The sequence below is a fragment of the Amblyomma americanum genome, chromosome 8 (assembly GCF_052857255.1).
Source record: "Amblyomma americanum isolate KBUSLIRL-KWMA chromosome 8, ASM5285725v1, whole genome shotgun sequence".
NCBI lineage: Eukaryota > Metazoa > Arthropoda > Arachnida > Ixodida > Ixodidae > Amblyomma > Amblyomma americanum.
In genome coordinates this window covers 33,635,460-33,654,100 of record NC_135504.1, presented here as the reverse complement: position 1 = coordinate 33,654,100, position 18,641 = coordinate 33,635,460, and the positions used below count along the sequence as shown (strand labels likewise).

Here is an 18,641-nt window from a genome sequence, read left to right as displayed (position 1 = left end):
CATCGAAACGCGGCCTCCGCGGTCGGGTACCCCGGATCAGTAGCCGAACGCCTAACCACCGAGCCACCACGGCTGGCTGCACCGTGGTCGGCAGGGTGGTGCTGGGTTCGTTTTCCGTCACGCCAGGCGAGGGCCGCTGCTAAGCTTAAGATAACGAGGTGGGCTTCCCTGCATGGCAGCCATGTGGCATGGATATATGAGCACAGGAGACCGAAGGCCATACCCTCAAGCGCACCCCGAGGCGTTCACCTTGCCAGCGGTTTGACAGCAGTAGCGCTGCCAGCAGGTGCCCATATCTGCGCAGACAACCCGGCCGCCTCGCCTATGTAGGCTCCCTAGCCTCCCCGCACGGAGTGACCGAAGAGTGCCGTTAGGCGAAGCGCCACCTGCAGGGGCGCCGCCCGCAGTTCAATTTATCGAATGACCGGCGGTATTGTAGCTCGATATACAGCGCGACCTTCCAATACTATTACACAGGATTTCCAAGAGGATATTGTGTGGTCGATGTAGCCATTAATTCGGGGTATCCCGGTTAGATATATGCGGGCTCAACTATAAAAGTTTGAAAATTATCTTTCTTGGACACGGCCATAACTGTGCAAGTTTTGTTTCGCAAATAAACTTTGAAAACGCTATAACGAAGCTCGTATTATTAAACTGAGTAATTAGCTTCAATTTGATGTACTTCATTGTAGTTTAAACTTCATAATTATTGTACCCCAAAAATTTGATGAAGACCCACAAATTACGAAAATGTTTAGGGAAATAAGAGATGTATTTTTACAGCAAAAATCTGTCAAACGTCTGAACATGTCGGTGAACTACTTAGAGAACGGAGCGAACGACGCTGTTCCGCACACGCCGATCCTCCTTCAAGTAGTTTGAAGCACCGCCAAAGTGTGGCGTCGATTTCCTGAAAATCGTCGTATTTCCTTCGATGAAGTCTCATGTACTGCCTCTGTCACGTGATCGAGCCAAGGGGAGTTTGCTTCCAAGCCATGTAGTGGGGCTCCTGTATCCATGCATGTCCTAAACTTCAGAGGGGGCAGAACCAGTTAATCCCTCTTACCTTGATGAGCTGGAACAATAGGGATCCATCAAACTGCCCTGTGCTCTAAACTTTTCGCACAGGGTGTATCTTAATCGCAACACGCCGCTGATGAGGCAGGAGGCTTGAGAAAAATAATTCGTTTTTTATTTACACTAATGCCAAGGAGCCAAGTCCAAGCACTTGTCATAGCTCCGAGCAACGGAGAGAAAAGGAAAAAAAAACAATGATGGCGCGCTGTCGTGACATTCAAACGCATAACGTGTAACTCGTATCACAGAAGTCACCCCAAGAGAGAAAAAAAAAGTATGCACGCATTTGGCACTGACACATATATATTTTTTTTGTCAGCGCCACCTAAGGCGCCGAACCCAGCAAACAAGTTGTCCATCCCGCTTCAAGACGGAGCATGTACATGGCCGTGTGTACAAAGAAATCTGCAAGCTTAGTCTTTACCAGCAACTGCAATGAAAATGAGACGCCTAAAGAAATCAAGCACAGGAACGTACAAAAAAGTCCAATGATGTTCTTTCAAAATGAAGTCCTTAGAAAAAATAATTACTTTCAGGCGGCGCATGTGCCACCGGTATTTCAGGGACGTTTTAGCGTCCTTGGCATAATGCTGTTGCTTTCAATACCATCAGCTTTTTTTTGTGAATGTACGCTTCATCTCTATTACTAAAAGTGCGTTACCATTACTTACACAACCAGACAAATAACCATAGAATAACGAATGATTTCAACAAACATTGTCATGCTTGTTTTAAAGCATGTATGCCCATTAGATGACTGCATGCACTTTTGAGCAGCCTGCCACATGAACTGATAGGACAAAGCACGCCTGTGGCCCTGCTAAGATAAGCGAATGCAACATGGTCACATTACTGAAGTCCTGGTGTCATTAACTTAGAACCGATATGCCAGGGATGCTACACGCGCTTAGAAATTATCAGTTACAATTTAAGCATCAAATGCTGGAAGCATTCTCTTGCATGCACATATCTGCGTACACATGCACAGCTCTGACACTGTGCTACTGGAATAGAAAAATGCCTCATGCACTAAAAACTTTCTTTAGTCCTGCCCGTGCAAAGTAACCATTGTCAGATGGCTGTCATTTTGTTAAGCCATTCTATACCTGACACTGATACGAGGTGTGCATGCAACTGATGTGGTTACATCCTGGTCAAATCATTGTGCTTTCCATCAGTACTCAGAGGAAAAAAAAATGAAACTCCAGCTGTATATGCTTCAAAAAAGGCGTTTAAAAGCGCTCACCTCCAGGACTAGTCGAAGATGCAAAATCGACTTATGCTGAGGAAAAAATGTGCAGAGAATCTGGCCTGTGCCCATAGTTACACTGCCTTACTATTACTCTTCCCTCTGTTTTTTGCTGACAGATGGGATGTGGCCTCTTGGCTTTGTGTTGCACGTGCTTCACAACTCCTCTCTGGATTGTCCACACTTGGGAGATCCTCTATCGAGCAGAATAGCCTGAAGCAGGCTGCCACCATGTCGGGCATTATACTTGCCTTTTTTGTCAACTTCTCTGACTACTGCATCACAAGAGCCAGACAAAACTATATATTTGTAATTGGTTTCACATCGATCAACGGTGTTGCCGCAGCTCGAGGGCTAAATGTAAACTGGTCACAAGCATTGCTTATCCTGGCTGTTTAGTGACGCTGGACTTAAAAATTCCTTCTTCATTTTGATACTATCTAAACTGAAAGAAATCTCGAAACTTCACTTCTAAGATATCCCCTAATGAGTGAAGACAACAGCGACCTGGCATTGCTATCAATGCTGCTGTCTCTGAATGCATGCCTAACATGAGAAGTCACAGCTTACAAATAAGCTTATGCTTGTGAGCTGCTCAGCCAATCCTGGCACACAACAAATTTTGGAGGCAAGCAATGCTGAGACTGTGATGTAATTTCATGCAGCGACCTGAGGCAGTTGTAAATGGTTTACTGCAATTGTACACGCAGCTTACAGTAGCTGTGTCCCGTGAGAGCCTAACGGAACATGAACTGATTAGTTGAGCCTTTCCTACAAAGCACAATGGTGCTTTGTAGGATTCAATACATAGTTAACTGTGTATTTAATGAGTACTCTGACTCTCGGAGAAGTTAAGTTGTGCCTGCCTGCACCCTTTTCTTTGCCACTTTAGTAGTGTTTACTTTTTCTGTACAGATCGGAGACCATTTACCCAATTCTTTCTTCCCAAAACTGGAGGTGCCTGGATGATTCGAACAGAATTATATTGCAGTTATGCCAAATGCTTTTGCTCCTTTCGATAAAATTTCCTAAGTAGTAATTGTCGTGCTATTTTGTCGCTATTTACTTAGGGGCCACTGATCTAATTCACTCAAGAAAGAAGTGACTTCTCTTCTTTGTCAAAATACTCGTGAATGGTGCTTTAGTGAAATTTTACAGTGTGCGTATATTGTTCTCACTTCCTAACGTTACGTAATCAAGTGCAACAGAATACTTGACTAAATGTAGGAGTGGCTATGTCTGCCTTCAGTAATGCAAGATACCAGACATGTTCCAGATAGAAATGCAGTTTCTACTAAGTGCCGAGTTTGTCAAGTGCATCAGAAAAACGAGCACTTCCTTCAACTCCTCTACAATGTCGTGAATCCCACGAGTCACTCTTAAAATGATGAAAAGTTAACAATAACAGCAACATGGAAAGTGCATGACTATGTTAACATTGCTCGTTGTAATGCATACGCCCTCACCTCACCACCTCTCTTTCAGCATTACTGTTTGCCTCGTGCCTAGTAAGGAGCAAATGGACAGTAACAATAGAATAACACAGCTTACCACACTCTGTCACTATTCAAGGCTAAGAAACAGATTTCAGGGTGAATACAAGAGGACATAAGGCTATGGATCAACATCATCGCCGTAGAAGTTGCAAGACGGTAAAACAGGCAAATTTCCAGCTTATATGCAAATAGCACTCAACTTCATTTCCAAAGGCCAGTGATGATGTTCTAAGTTGTAATAATAGAAAATTCCGTTAATCAGGCCTAAAAATCTCTATTTCTGGCCCTTTTTCACTGTAGCAGTTTGGAAAATTTAGCAATTCAGAAAAAGCAAGAAAACTTCGGTTCTTAAAATTCTTCCAAGAGCACTGAAGATTGCTTTTTATTTAAATTTATGCCTAAAATTCCCTGAATAGGTAGAAACTCCTTGAATGGCACATAACTGCCAAAGGCAGAAAAGTTAAGAGCATGTTGCCACTTGCAGTGTTTGCGATTCCTCCATATTGATAAGGAAAAGGGCATCGATAAGTGTCTTTCTGCTGTGCCACAGTACATATTTACGTTATTTACCCGCATAACGAGAGCACTTAAAAAAAAAAAATTCTGAAATACTTGCGGGCTGTGTTCATTACATTGGGAACTGCATCACAACAAATGCCAATTTGGCAAAGAAAGCTGTGAGTGCATTCATTAATTTAGTAAGTAAAAGCGGCACATAGTTAAGCTGCAAGCATTAGTGAAATCTGGCATGAGGCAAAAGTTTCCTCCCAAGCCAATAATCACAAAGTTGCAGGAAGCACGCGAAACTGAAAAAAAATTTTGACGTCCTTGCACTGACAAAACAACGTGTTACCATTTACTATGCTGTTAGACTGATGTGATAGAAAGCCAATAGGACTACTTGAAATATCTCCTTTCTTGCTAATGAAGCCCGGTTGTTCTAAAAAGCCCTCTGCTCTTGCCCATTGCTATCATGCTCTCATTGAGACAAACCCCATTTCTCTGGAAAAAAAAAAAAGAACTTTGATTCTCCTCTTGCATTTCAGGTACTGAACCCATAAGCGAGAACACAAGATGCTCACACACACACACGTCATTCACAGTTTTCGCAGGCACATGGAAAAACCACACTGAAAACATTAAATACAAACTTCAGTGAATGCTAAACAATGCAAGTTCTCGTACACTACAGACACAACACACAGGTGACTATGAAAAACACTGGGGCAAATGCGTTTTTAAACTTCAAAAACACTAAGCTCAACTTACATTGTAACGCCAGCTCTTGCAGTGTTACTGCAGTGCTGAAACCAACAAAATATCCTTGAAAATAATATAACACGTATAGAAACACACTTGTTCATTCATTTGACTTGGAATGAGGATGCACTTTGACACATAGAAAATTATTTGAAAAAGGGCAAAGGGTGGATAAAATTTGAACAAATTAATAGTTAAATTGTTCATGGTGTATTGAAACTGCAAACACACCGAGAGCTTGGTAATGCATCATCATGGTGACACTGGAAAGAACACGAGTTGAAAGGAGGACGTACAAAAGAAAAACCTAGACACTTCTCGGCTTTGACACTGTCAGGTGCTCCCAGCACATAATGCATACACACTGTCATATATATGCACCACAAATCTGTGTGCGCAAAGAAAAAATAAACTCGAGAAGCGCAATACTCAGCCGCATGGTACACACTTCAAAGAACCATGCAAGCTTGTTTTTGGCAATAACATTCGCAACAAGAAAGAAAACTACAAAGGTGACTCCACCGCATCTGTGTCCACAGTTAAAAAGAGTCCCTACTGAGAGTAGCACACTTGTTTTGTGGCACTTGTTATTTGCGTCGAAGGTCCACAGAGATGTTTCGCGAGTTCTAATTTGTCGCAGTTGCCGGGGGGAAATAAGCACGTGGCTCCCTTGTGCCTTGCCCAGTGACCAACACTCAGCTATAGGAATGTAGATGCCAAAGGTAATTCACACAGCGCTGACTGTCGCACAGGGATTGTCCCAGCTTGCTTGAGCAAGACTGTAAGCACAAAAGTATGTTGTTTGTCTGGCGTCCATGACAGCAGCTGAGTCGAGACACCGTCATCAGAAAAATAAAATCCAGTCATGGCGAACTGGTAGCACAACACGTGGCCACCGCAGAACAGTCCTTCAAGGTCACTGCTTTTGCTACTTTTGTATAACGCTAAATTCTTGTTTCCACTTGGGGCATAACTCTTCATGCTGCTCCAATTTCTGTAAAGCAGCCGTATACCTCTATACACGCACTTGTTGCCACTGGCTGACATGGAAGCCCAGAAATTCCTGCTGACTGTGCCATGTGTGGCCAAAGCAGCTGTTCCTGCTTAGCTGGACATTCTCACTCGCATTCTCGCTAAGGAATAGGCAGTTAAAAATGACCTAAGTATTCAGCAAAGGCAGTTTGAATCCCTGAGGATCTGGCACTGCTCTTAATATTCACAGTAAGTGACCAACTTGCTGCACTGCTCATTTCATGTGACTTGTAAACTTGCCTTACACAACATTCAACACTGACCCTTAGCTTCGTCCACCAAAATGTGAACATATTTTGACCAAGACCGGGGTATAATTACATTTAGCATTAACTGTAATTAATAGAAGTAAGTAATTTTACTGCAAGTTGAAGTGGGTGTAATTGAAGTATAATTTCATGTGGTTTTTGTTTAAAATCATTTGTTTTTAGGGGACTCCCTTGGATACACTGTGCTAATTTCTTGGCAGGCTTATCATGAATGTAAAGAGAGCGTGTACAGCACCCTTAAATACTAGAAAGACGTGCCCTCCTGTTTCTCAAGAGCTGGCACTTACACGCCCTCAATTTGTGAACTCCACAGCCTATCAGTGGAGGTTAGCGGAAGCGCGTGCCTTAGCCACAGGTTTTGATGGCTGCATCTCAAACAGGTTTGAGGATGGGCCGCAGTGGTGAAGAGTTTCAGACTCAAATAACGCTCCCTGCGTCATGTCCTCGTCGCTTTGTCAGACGATGCTTTCTGCAGTGTCCTCAACACTCTCACAGACGAGCCTGGGCAGGCCCCCGCCCGCATCCACTGCCGTTGAGTCCCAGTCACGCGACTTTTCGCGCGACGTGTTTGTGCGCAAAAGCCCGGTGAACATTTTCTTCAGCTTATCACGAGCGGGTGTGAGCGCGGTGATCTCGTCGCAAGAACGCCACCGCTTTGCGGCGTCTTCTGCGAGCAACAGAAGGTGACCGCCGCCGCCTCCCCCATCACCGTTGCAGTTGGTAGAAGCGTCCCTGAGCAAGGGTCTCGCGCTCTCGTCAAGGCTTTTCAGTCCATTCTTGCCTCGGTCAGCCCACTGCCGCGATCTGAGCACAGCCAAGTCGGGGTTTGAACAGCCAAACTCGTCTTTCGCGGGCGCCAGTGAAGACTCGTTCCGGCGTGGGAGCACGAGGCCGCCGTCAAGGTCAGCCATGCTGTTGGTTCGCGACGAAGGCGCGTCCATGAGGTCGTGCCGTCGCGGACCTTTGTGAGTGAAGGAAGACTCTCGGGAAGGCTTCGTCCTTAGGATTCCTGGGCTATCCTGCTTCAACCGGTGCAGTGCCTGTGGAAGAAAATATACATGAGCACACTGAAAGCAGTACTATAGTGGAGAGAATTCTATATCTCGTACAACTTTTGGCACTGACAACTGTCACGTCTCCTGATTCTTTACAGCAGAAAATTTCAGCTCAGGCGTGAGAACGATTAATTATGCCCGGCATAATAAGGGGCATGCTTTGGCCGAGTACCCCTGCTCTCTCTGTTCGATGTGCCATTAACTAAGCAGATGCCATAGTAAAACCTCTGGACACTTTGGACATTGAAGGCCGCCAGCAGTTGCCAGTTCTTTTTTGTCTAGCCAACATAGACCTGATATGTATTAATCAAACCAGTAGCATAATTCTTGTAGAGTATGTGGAGCCCCTCGGAAATGCAGTGTACTTTGAAGTGCTGTGTATGTACCATTCCTTGAAAGGAAATAGGAGAATCTCACCAAAACAGTACCAGTAACTCAAGCGCCACAAATGCGCATCCAATGATTATGATGTGAAATTTGCGATGCTAAGTCGCCTTCAGTATCAGTATATAGTGCTCGCACATCCTGTATACATTGAATAAAGAAGCAACCTGCCTGGATGCCACCCATAACGGAACCATTCATCAGGCCCGCCCCTAGTAAGTCCGTGTCATGTTCGGACAGCTTGGGGATGAGTGACCCGCGCCTTGGCAGACCGCCCTCGGTCTTGGGGCTGCGATGAGGTGCAGCAGTGACACCACCTGCTGCGCCACCATCACCGACATTGAACAGAGGCACCGGCATGGATTGGCTACCGTCGTCGGGGCGACGATGCTGTGGACCCGCCATGTGACCCTGCAGCCAGTAGGTGCGCAGCTCGCCTTTGCCCTGTAGGTGGAACACAGATGTTTTAATTTTTACCGAGAGTGGAGTAGGCTGATAAGATGAAACTTGTTGGCAAATTGTACATGAATGGGAGGAGCCTTTGTTTCGTAATCAATATAACCAACGCCAATGATGATGATAATGTGGGCGCAGAGCACGCCAGCACTACTGGTTGCTGAATGAACATCACAGCAATTCTTTTGACTGAATCTTAGGCACCCACTGATTAGAAATGACTCGTGTAAGACTGGACACATTTTCCCAAAGACGATAGGCTGCTTCAGTGGTAGGCTTTTTCATCTAATAAATTAATATCAAAACAAAATATAATGTTGAACAGTAGTTCAAAACTCTTTGGGACTGTAAAATTCTGAAAGTTGCCACGCTGCAGAAGTCCCAAAGTTAATAAAATTTCTACACAAACCGATCTCACACGTTTACCATGATAACTTGGCTCAGCAAAGGGGTTAAAGTAATTGAGTGGCTTAAGATTAAGCTCATTCAACGCTGAATATCTGCTTCAAAAAAATTGGCATCCAATTACAGATGTTCCAACTAAGAATAAAAGTATCATGGACAAGCTTCATTTAGTGCCAGTTATGCAGTCTCGAAATTATTTTTGACAGAAAGAACAAAGAATGCCTGAAACACCCTAAAAACCAAACTGCGCCTCATAAAATATTTCGTCCATAAATGCCATGAAAAATGAAGTACTGTGTACACTTACCTTCATCTTAACAAGACCCCGATCAATGACGTCGTAGCCTCCAATTTTTACAAGAAGTTCCCGGCACTGGCTACTGATGTGGATCTTCAGGGCTGTGAAAAAGAAAAAGTTGTTCCCAGTGTGACACTTTTCAATGGCACATCAGCAGGAGGCCAAAGCAGGTCATTCACATTTAAATTTCAGGAACTTGGCAAGAACAAACTGGAGAGTGTGTGAAAATTTGTGTGCTACACAGAAAACCGGTTGAAAATAAACACATGTAGGCACCGCAGGCATGATCTGCTTCCACAAGGGCTGAACTACATGCACATGCAAAATGGTGGGTGTGCGCTTGCAGCTGTCATCATATGTCGCTTGTGCCTACTGCTAACATGAACTGTTCAAGCACGGTATAAGCAAGGGGTTTGTTTTCAGCCAGTAGAGCTTAGGAGAGGTCAGATGAGGACTGGTTTGTATGCGCAGAGTGGCCATATGGAAAAAGGTGCATTTAACGTTTGAATAATGGCAATTTGGCTCTCTGGACATACTTTCACTTAGCATTTTCAACATGCATAACAACGCCCAGCATGCATCATTTCCAAACCTCCAAGACAGCCTGCCTATGTAGCATGAACCAATCGTGCAGCGAGACACTGTCCATCCCTGCAGCAAAGTTTAGGTACGGTGCAGGGATCTTAAAATTCTTCACTGCATATGAGAATGAACGTCACATTTGAAAGGTGCTGCATAGTGTGTGTGAGAACGGCATACTCATGTGCCTCGTATGAGATCAAGGCACCTTCAAAGCACAAACTTTTAGGTGCAATTTTGGGCCGTATTCCCATGGTAACTAAATCTGCGCTGCTCACTTTCAAGTGCTACAAAGCCCACAGGGAGATTTCAAAGGGAATTTTAAAATGATTAAGATCATTACAGAGCAAAACCAGACTCCTGTTACCGTATTTACTCGCATAATGATCGCACTCGCGTAATGATCGCACCCCTGAATTTTGAGGTCAAAATTACATTTTTTAAATTCCCCGCGTAATGATCGCACCCCGAACATGGAGCCGCCTGGTGGTTGATCTGCAGTCATCCCGCAGCGAATGCATTCCGACGAGTTCCCAACCTAGTCTAGTAACGTTGGAGTTCCCATGATTCCATGCTTTGCGGCGTTCGCCATTTTGCAATTCGGCAGCGTCCTAGCGTGCTTTGTGTTTTTGTGCGAGTTTACGCCATTTCACCATGGGGCGGTATGCCAGTTACACCGCCGCGTTCAAGCTCAAGGCTGTCGACTATGCACTGGAGCATGGCAACCGCGCTGCTGGTAGGCATTTCGGCGTGGACGAAATGAGGATACGCTATTGGAAGAAGCAGCGCGAGAAGCTGATGGCTACGAACAAGACACGGCGGGCTTTCCGTGGACCCAAAACGGGCAAGTTCCCTCGTGTTGAGGAGGCGGTCCTAGAATACGTGAGGGACCTGCGCAAGGATGGTTGTGCAGTGTCATTAGAAATGATACAGACGCAGGCGCGCACAACTGCCAGGAAGCTGGGAATCGCCGCAAAGGATTTCTGCGCTAGCTCCGGTTGGACGACTCGCTTTATGCGACGGAATGGACTTTCCCTGAGGCGGCGGACGTCGTTGTGCCAGCGGCTCCCAGCCGCGTATGAAAGCAAAGTGATAGACTTCCATCACTTCGTCACTAGGCTTCGCGAAAAATGCGGTTACCTCATGTCGCAAATTGGAAACGCCAATCAAACTCCACTGACGTTCGACATGCCCCGGAATACAACTGTGAACGAGAAGGGTGCTCGGAGCGTCCTCGTGAAGACGTCTGGCGCAGAAAAACAGCGATGCACAGTCATGCTTGCTGTGACGGCCGACGGGCGGAAGCTGCCACCATACGTGATCTTCAAACGGAAGACTATTCCGAAGGGAAACTTTCCCCGTGGCATCCATATACGTGCACAGATGAAAGGGTGGATGACTGCAGACCTGATGGTCGACTGGATCAAGACTGTTTGGGGAAGAAGACCAGGAGCACTTCTGCTTCCCTCGCTTCTGGTTTTGGACAGTTTTAGGGGTCACCTTGTGGACAGCGTGCGTGCCAAGCTGAAAGAGCTGCGCACGGACATTGCAGTCATTCCTGGCGGCCTGACTTCGCTGCTGCAGCCTCTCGACGTGTCCCTGAACAAACCGTTCAAGGACAACGTTCGACGACTTTATGCTGAGTGGATGGCGATGGGCCAGCATGATTTGACGCCGAGTGGAAAGATTAGAAGGCCATCCGTGGAGATGCTGTGCTCGTGGATCACAGAAGCGTGGAGCAGTATCCCCGACGAGGTAGTGGCTAAGAGTTTTAAGAAGACAGGCATATCCAACGCTTTGGATGGAACAGAAGATGACTTCCTATGGGATTGTGAAGATGCTCCCAGCGACGACACTGCCGTTTCCGATGAGTCGTGCAGCAGTGAAAGCGAGAATGGCGAGGATTCAGACTTTGATTAGAGTACTGACGAAAAAAAAATAAATGGGCATTGTGCACTCCATGTGATGCTTAATGTGCGTGTTTATTGCGAAGGTAAGCCTTACTCAGCTTTTATTTTTGGTTGTAATCGAGATATATGTTCTAAGACGTCTGACCTGCAACTTGTTTGCGTTTTCGGTGCTCAAAAATTTTTTGTAGAAAATTTACCCCGCGTAATGATCGCACCCCGAAATTTGCGTCAGTATTTTAAAAAAAAAAGTGCGATCATTATGCGAGTAAATACGGTAACTTAGCCACACAGATGAACAAAATTTCTGCAGGCCAAAACTTTGCTGAAGTTAGCAGTGCGGTGCATAGAACCACAAGAAGTGGACATACCTTCTCCATTGGACTCCATGCGCGAGGCAGTGTTGACGGTGTCACCGAACAAGCAGTACCGCGGCATGGTAAGGCCCACCACACCCGCGACCACAGGCCCAGAGTGGATGCCAATGCGGAGCTTGAGAGCCGCACCGGGTCGGTGTCGGATGGTGAAGTGGCGCACCGCATCTAGGATCTCGAGTGCCATAGAGGCCACCTCACTAGCGTGCAAGTCACCATTGCGCACCGGTAGCCCGCTGACCACCATGTAGGCGTCACCGATGGTTTCCACCTTGTATACATCGTAGTGGTGGATGATGGAGTCGAAGCATGTGTACAGCTCGTTCAAGAAGTTCACTACCTGCATGCAATGACAGTGCCAGCTGTTACGAACAGTACACAAGTGTGCAAGTAACATCATGAGTGAATGGAACAGGTTTCTAACACCAACACCAAACTGTACTTGAAGCAACTTAGTAGCACTATTAGCAGCCATACTGTACTATCGCCCTAAATTTGAGCTACACCGCACGCAAGTTATGAGAGGACAAGCATGCCTCATCTGCTGGCATCAATACCAGGTAACTTGGTCGCATGGCAGTGCTACAATAAATTTGCTCCTGAGCCCGCACATCTCAAAACTTTGCAGCCAAGGTGCAAGCTAGGCCCTGGCAAGTAGCAGTGTTTTCTCCTAAGGCAATGACAAGCTCACGTCAGACATAAAATTCAACACAAACAAGCCAATAACAACCATCTTTTAGCTTAGGCTGCAGATATCATTTGTCACAGCAGTTCACAGAAAACAGACACCTGTGACTTGAATGAGAGTGCACGTGTGTCCCTTGTAGTGAACAGTAGTGAAATTCCGATTCAGGATCATTAACCTAAAAACAAACAAGTGGCACAATGATCACATCATCGGCATTCATTTAGAGGGCTGCTAACAGTCACAATAATGTTAGCATGAAAATAAGCGATAGATATCACAAAGTTATGAGCAAAAATACTTAACGTGGCTGGTTTCTGGAAAAACATGTCAACATATGTAAATGAAATAAAACAAAGCGAAATGCATGCCTCTAATGGTGTGCTGGAAGCTGACATTTCTGTGAAGCCGACAATGTCGCTGAAGTAGATGGTGACGGAATCAAAGCTTTCAGGCACCACCTTCTGGCCGCGCATCAGCTGGAGGGCCACAGTCCTGCAAAAAGGTTTGGAGAAAACTAACACTTGGTACATGAGTGATGTAGAGCAATATTTATTACTTTCAATAAATTGATAACTGTGAACAAAAGACATTCTGGAAGTTTTTTTACTGCAGACAAAGAAGCATATATCAGTGTGCTTTTGAGCAGTGGGAAAGATTGTCACTTCATTTATTTTCAACTCAATGTTGAAGGCCGGCAGGCAAAATGTAAATGCCCCAGGCATGAAGAAAGATAATGCAAAAGACAGGGAACAACAGTAGTAGCACTGAACATTAAATGTAATGCTTAAACATTTGAGATTTACTTAATAGACAGTTTTAGTTGACCGGAGCGGCGTCCCGCTCTGCTCAGGCAGCCCAGCGGGAACACAACTGCGCACGCGCAGCCCGCTTGGCCCTGAGCGGGCTATCGGAGCGCACCTCCCGTTCCGCTCGCTGACAACCCTAGCGGAGCGAGCCTAGCGAGACGGCGCCCGGCAGCGGAGCAAGATGACTGCCCCCAGCGAGGCAAGCACGCAGTGTTCGTCGTCGACTTTTTCTGCCAGCGGTTCTAATTCGGCTTTGGCATCATCTTTGTAGATGTAGCAAATGTAGAAGATGTACGTATATATGTATAGTGGCTCGTGAAATCAACATCAACGTCAGGAAAAACTAGTACAACCTTGGCTAGAGCTGCTTAGAGCTGCTGTTGGCTTGCCTTGGATATCGAGAAGACCCGACTTGTCGAAGTACATCAATATATATGTTAAAAACATTTCTGCTGCCTATATTATTTTCTAGTGCATATAAAATGGTATAATAAAGAGTATGTTTTACAGTATAAAAAGAAATAATGACCCTATACAGTTTATCAAATGTAGTGCTTCCAGTTTAGTTGCACAGAGGGCACTACGAGAGCCCTCCTCTGCTAAGGGAAATTCGTTTCACGTACAACTAAAAACGATTTCAGTGTCAGCACTCTGCTACCGCTTAATGTGCTACCGTGAGCGGAGCGGGACCGTCGCTCCGTTCAACTAAAACAGTCTATTAGTCCGTACAATCATACTTCACATCTCAAGCTAAATGTTCAACACAAATGGTGCACTAAAACACAAAGCAAGTCTTGTAAAGAGTCTCTCGCTCTCTCTTGTAAATACAGGAAACGTCCACTGTACTGCATTTTCTGTAACCCCTGCAGAACAGTAAGGTACAAGTGCACCGCAATTGCAACTTAGTTCCCATCACCCAATTTAATGTCCACCCGCTGTGGTGGCTCAGTGGATATGGCATTCAACTGCTGAATCTAGGGATGCAGGATCGAATCCAGGACACGGAGGATGCATTTCAGTGCAAGTGAAATGCAGAAATGTTCATGTGCTGTGCAATATCAGTTGACGTGAGGCGGATTTGCGGAAAAACAAATTATTTTAACGCAGTGAAGCAAAGCAGGTCAATGAAAACCATAGAAGCATGAGGGGACATGCGTGCTCCATCCAATGGAATAAACAACAGATTGGTGGCTAACAATGCAATGCAGATATCAATTAATTTTTCAGCAAACTCGCATCCTGAAAATTTCTGTATATGACTGTACATTACAGAACTCCCGGTGGTTGAAATTAATCAGCAGCTCTCTATTATAGCATCTCTCATAGCCTACATGCACATTTTGGATGTTCAACCCCACATACCATACCATACCTAACCATACCATACCAAACTAATTTGATGTCTGAAGGCAATTTTCTCTACCGAAAAATTACAGAGTGAATCCGTGGCATTATTGCCGAGATCTTACTCTTCAGGACCACGTTTAAACATCTAGTCTATGAAAAAAGAAGAAACAGGTACTGACTTTGGCAGCATGCGATGAAGCAAGGCCTCTGTTTTCTTCTTTTCCTCTTCCAATAAGGAGGTTCTCTCAGCCACCAGGTCCTCCAAGTTGTTGGCGTACTTTTCCATCAAAGACATTAAGTTGTCCATAATGTTTGGCTTCCTGCAGAAATAGACATGTGATCTGAATATTGTAATGGTACAAAATTAGCTTTATCACTGCTTAGCAGCCAGGCACACAAACTTCACTGACGGGTAGCCAGATTTATTGGTAGCCTCATTCATGCAAAAAAACACAGTTTAACTGATTGCTGCGTAAAAAAAGCATGTTCTGCTTCTGAAACACCTCTCCTTACTTATGACGATCGTGATTTCGACAACTTGGAAGGTCAACATTATTTCATTAATCCTCTCCCTGACTGTAGCACCATTATCGTAAAACTTTGTATAATGTCCTGCTACCTGGATGAATTAATTAAGCTTTTACCTTGATCAGTTTTGCCAGAGAAATGCACAACCACAAGTATGAGTACAGTAAAACCTCGTTGACACGTTTTTTTTTTATCTGCGGGAAAAAACGTATTATCCGGGAAAACGTATGATTATAATGGCCTGATTTTGAGAAATGCAAGTGATGTGATGTGATGTGAGAAAGCCCCCCCCCCCCTTCCCCCCCTTCCCCCCAAGTGATGTGAGAAAGCCAACACGGAGGCTGAATGTTGCAGTGTTTCTGCTTTTTAAGCTGCGTTTCCCAGACCCGGCCCGTTCGTATATAAGTGCATCGCTGTAGGTCACGATGCTTCACCTCCTTTCCCTTATGCACCACTAATAAATCTCAGCGTTTCTCCTCTTCATATCGCGCCCCCGCAGAAACGGCCGTCGCGAATGCTAGCGCGGCATTTTTATTTTTTTTGTTCTTGATGATGGTTTCGCCTCGTTGGACCGAGGTGCTGCAGAGAAGCCACCACGGCAGGTGACTTCCGCAAAAAGCATGTCGTGTGCCCTCTCATTTGGCCCACTTGTATGTTTGCACATGTGCGGTTGGTCAATAAACGTATTACACGACCACAATTTGTTGAAATTTTAAATGTAGTAGACGGGAAATTGTTTTTTCCAGGAACGTATTAAGCAGGAAAAATATATATAGTGTAACTCTAAGGGACATTTTTAATGTCCGCGATTTTGAGCGCACGAACCGGGAACGTATCAACGAGGTTTTGCTGTATTTTTCAGCACTGACCTCATGCAATACGCGATGCATACTCTTGCACTGCATGATACACCAGACCATGCAACCGCAAAAGCACCTCACAACAATTTAGTGTTCAAAGCCGGGTCAAGCAGCAATAATATTGCAGTTCTAAGCTGTAATGCATGGCCAAAATGCACTTACAAGCCCTGCCGCATTTTTTTGAGGCGCTCCTGGACCTGGCTCAACTCAGGCCGCGCGTCGGGCTTCTCAGCCCAGCAGTCAGTGATGACGTTGAGCACATAGTCCTGGCACTGAAGGTCTGACACCGGTGGCCGGAAGGGGGGATCCATGCCGGCCTTCACTTTATCCACGATGGCTGCAAAGGATTGTCGCAGGTCGCCACGGTTAGCACTGAGCCAAGCACTGTGCCAAGCATTCTCGGCTATTCGCACTGGAATGCACCAGCATTCGCCATTTGCACTGGTATATTTAGAGAAAAATAATCAGCTTCTTACACTCCATACCCTTGATTTTGGCAACATTATTTAATGCTGGCTATTTTTCAGCCAGTTAAGCCGCTGAGGAAACACCACCAATGGAGCGTCAAAACTAAGAGAACTCAGCTCCAGAGAACTCAGAACGAAGCCAAAGGTAGAGACTAATGGTAATGCAGCTGTGTTGCTTTTTCCCTACAGTTGAAAATTCTACATTTTTGTGTACTTTCTCCTCATAAATGTGCTGTGATCCAACGTTTCTGACCCATTTCCTTGACTCCTCAATGACCTTGCGAATTTGGGTCCACATGCCCGGGTATGCAGTTGGAAGCAAATTCGATAAAAATGAATGAAATGAAAAGAAAATGTGCCACGCCTAAATACCAGCAAAAAAAGACATAATGCATCCCAGGTGCACTGCCAGACAGCAGGAAGCTGCGCATCAGGCACTGCTGTCGGCATTATATGTTGTGCGCACTTGAAGAGAATTGTAAGGACACCATAGCATTCTGCACTTACCCTTTGGTTCCTGGCCTGTGCTCCCCCAAGGTCCTTGGCGGGCGATGATTTCATGCAAGATGATAGCGAACGCATAGATGTCATCCTTCTGACTTCCCCGCGGGTACTGGGCCGGGTTGCGCAGCACCTCGGGCGATCGCCATAGCTGACCTGCGTGAGAGATGCAGCACTGCTGAAAGGGGTGACAGTATAGTAGAGAAGGAATGGCACAATGAAAGCTAAAGCTAAAGTAGAAAGCTAACGCTAAGTGAGACTTCCGAAGTGAAAGTGTCCGCTTCTTGAAACAACGTAATCTGCTGGCTTTTGAAGAAAGCGGTTTCATTAAAAGACTTCCTTAATATCTGGCAGAACAGATAACTGTTTGGCCACAAAATTTCCTACGGTCTACCCTCGACCAGTAATGAGCTGAAATTAGCTGTGTAGTTTTCATAACGATCCCAGGAAAGCGCACCACAGTGAAGAAAGGCTCCTGCTAGAACGGTCCCTGAATGTCATGTGCAAGAGTGTAAAGGCTCTTAAGAGGATACCGCCTGGGCAGTGTAATTATACAGAGAGGTAGAATGTAACAGCTGCTTTTAGAGCGCAGCTCTTAGGCGCTTGTTTATGGATTCCACATCGTAATCGTTGTCAGCGCAGTCGGCGTAACATGCTACTTGACGACTCTGGCAGGTAGTTCTGGATAATGTGGCTGAAACGGGGTGCAGAGGTGTGAACTAGTGCTCCAATACTGTTCACAGTGGAAAAAAAAAACAGTGCTGCTTGTGGGCAAAAGAAAACTCCAATCAAATGGTAGTTACGATAAACAGCACAAGGCAAGATGAAGCGCGTTACATCGTTTTGGCCCAACAATCATATGCTAACAGTCTTATTGTACTCTTATTGTGCCCTCAGGCAGGACGGTTTTCCACTACGAGCCAATGCAAACTAGGCTGCATTCTTGCGTTGTTAGCTCAAACAGACAGTCTAATGCACCAAATCTTGCTGCAGTGGTTCAGTGGTCACGATCGCGACGTCTGGCTGTCAAGCATGATGTAACTGCATCCAATCCCAGCCGCAGTAGCCGGATTTCAATGGAAGTGAAATGCAGAAACGTATGATGTCAGAGCACTTAAAGAACGTACACCAGGCAGCCAAAATTAATTCGGAGCCTATTGCTGCACCTTTTCTTTCTTAGTAAAACCACCACTACTTGCACCAGAGAATATTCTCATAGGTCAGCAATGCAGCATGATATAGGATACCCGATCGCGGCGGCCACCTATGGATGCGATAGGCAAAAGGCATCCGCATGGTGTGTGACGTCGGAGCACGTTAAAGATCCCCAGGTGGTGGAAGTCACTCCGCAGCACTCCACTGTGGCACCTCTTTCTCTATTCCTTCTTTCACTCCCTTCCAATTCCCTCCCTCATGGTGCGGCTGAGGTGTCCACCGAGAAGCAAGACTGTTACTGCGTCCTCAAAACCAATCTTCATTTTTAAAACATGATAGGCTTTGATGACCTTCCACCTCATCCTGCTACATTCAACTACCTGTCAGGGCAGGTGGTATGTTTCCAGCATTAAGGCCAGTCAGGAAGCTCTGCAGTTGCATGACT

General features: G+C 45.5%; 1 protein-coding gene across 4 annotated transcripts in view; it reads right to left on the bottom strand.

Annotated features, from left to right (window-relative positions):
- Positions 1–1,173: 1,173 nt before the first annotated feature.
- Positions 1,174–18,641, bottom strand: part of LOC144101282 (receptor-type guanylate cyclase Gyc76C-like) — a 329,269-nt gene continuing 311,801 nt past the window's right edge. For 3 of the 4 annotated variants that reach the window (XM_077634377.1, XM_077634378.1, XM_077634376.1), the window contains 8 exons: positions 17,048–17,197; positions 16,236–16,410; positions 14,865–15,005; positions 12,901–13,024; positions 11,842–12,184; positions 8,994–9,085; positions 7,997–8,269; positions 1,174–7,426 (listed from right to left, as the gene is read on the bottom strand). In XM_077634377.1, the coding sequence (XP_077490503.1) occupies positions 6,842–7,426; positions 7,997–8,269; positions 8,994–9,085; positions 11,842–12,184; positions 12,901–13,024; positions 14,865–15,005; positions 16,236–16,410; positions 17,048–17,197 (1,883 nt within the window). In that variant the 3' untranslated portion in view covers positions 1,174–6,841. The remainder of the gene's footprint in view (positions 7,427–7,996; positions 8,270–8,993; positions 9,086–11,841; positions 12,185–12,900; positions 13,025–14,864; positions 15,006–16,235; positions 16,411–17,047; positions 17,198–18,641) is intronic. The other variant, XR_013307978.1, reaches the window with a different exon arrangement.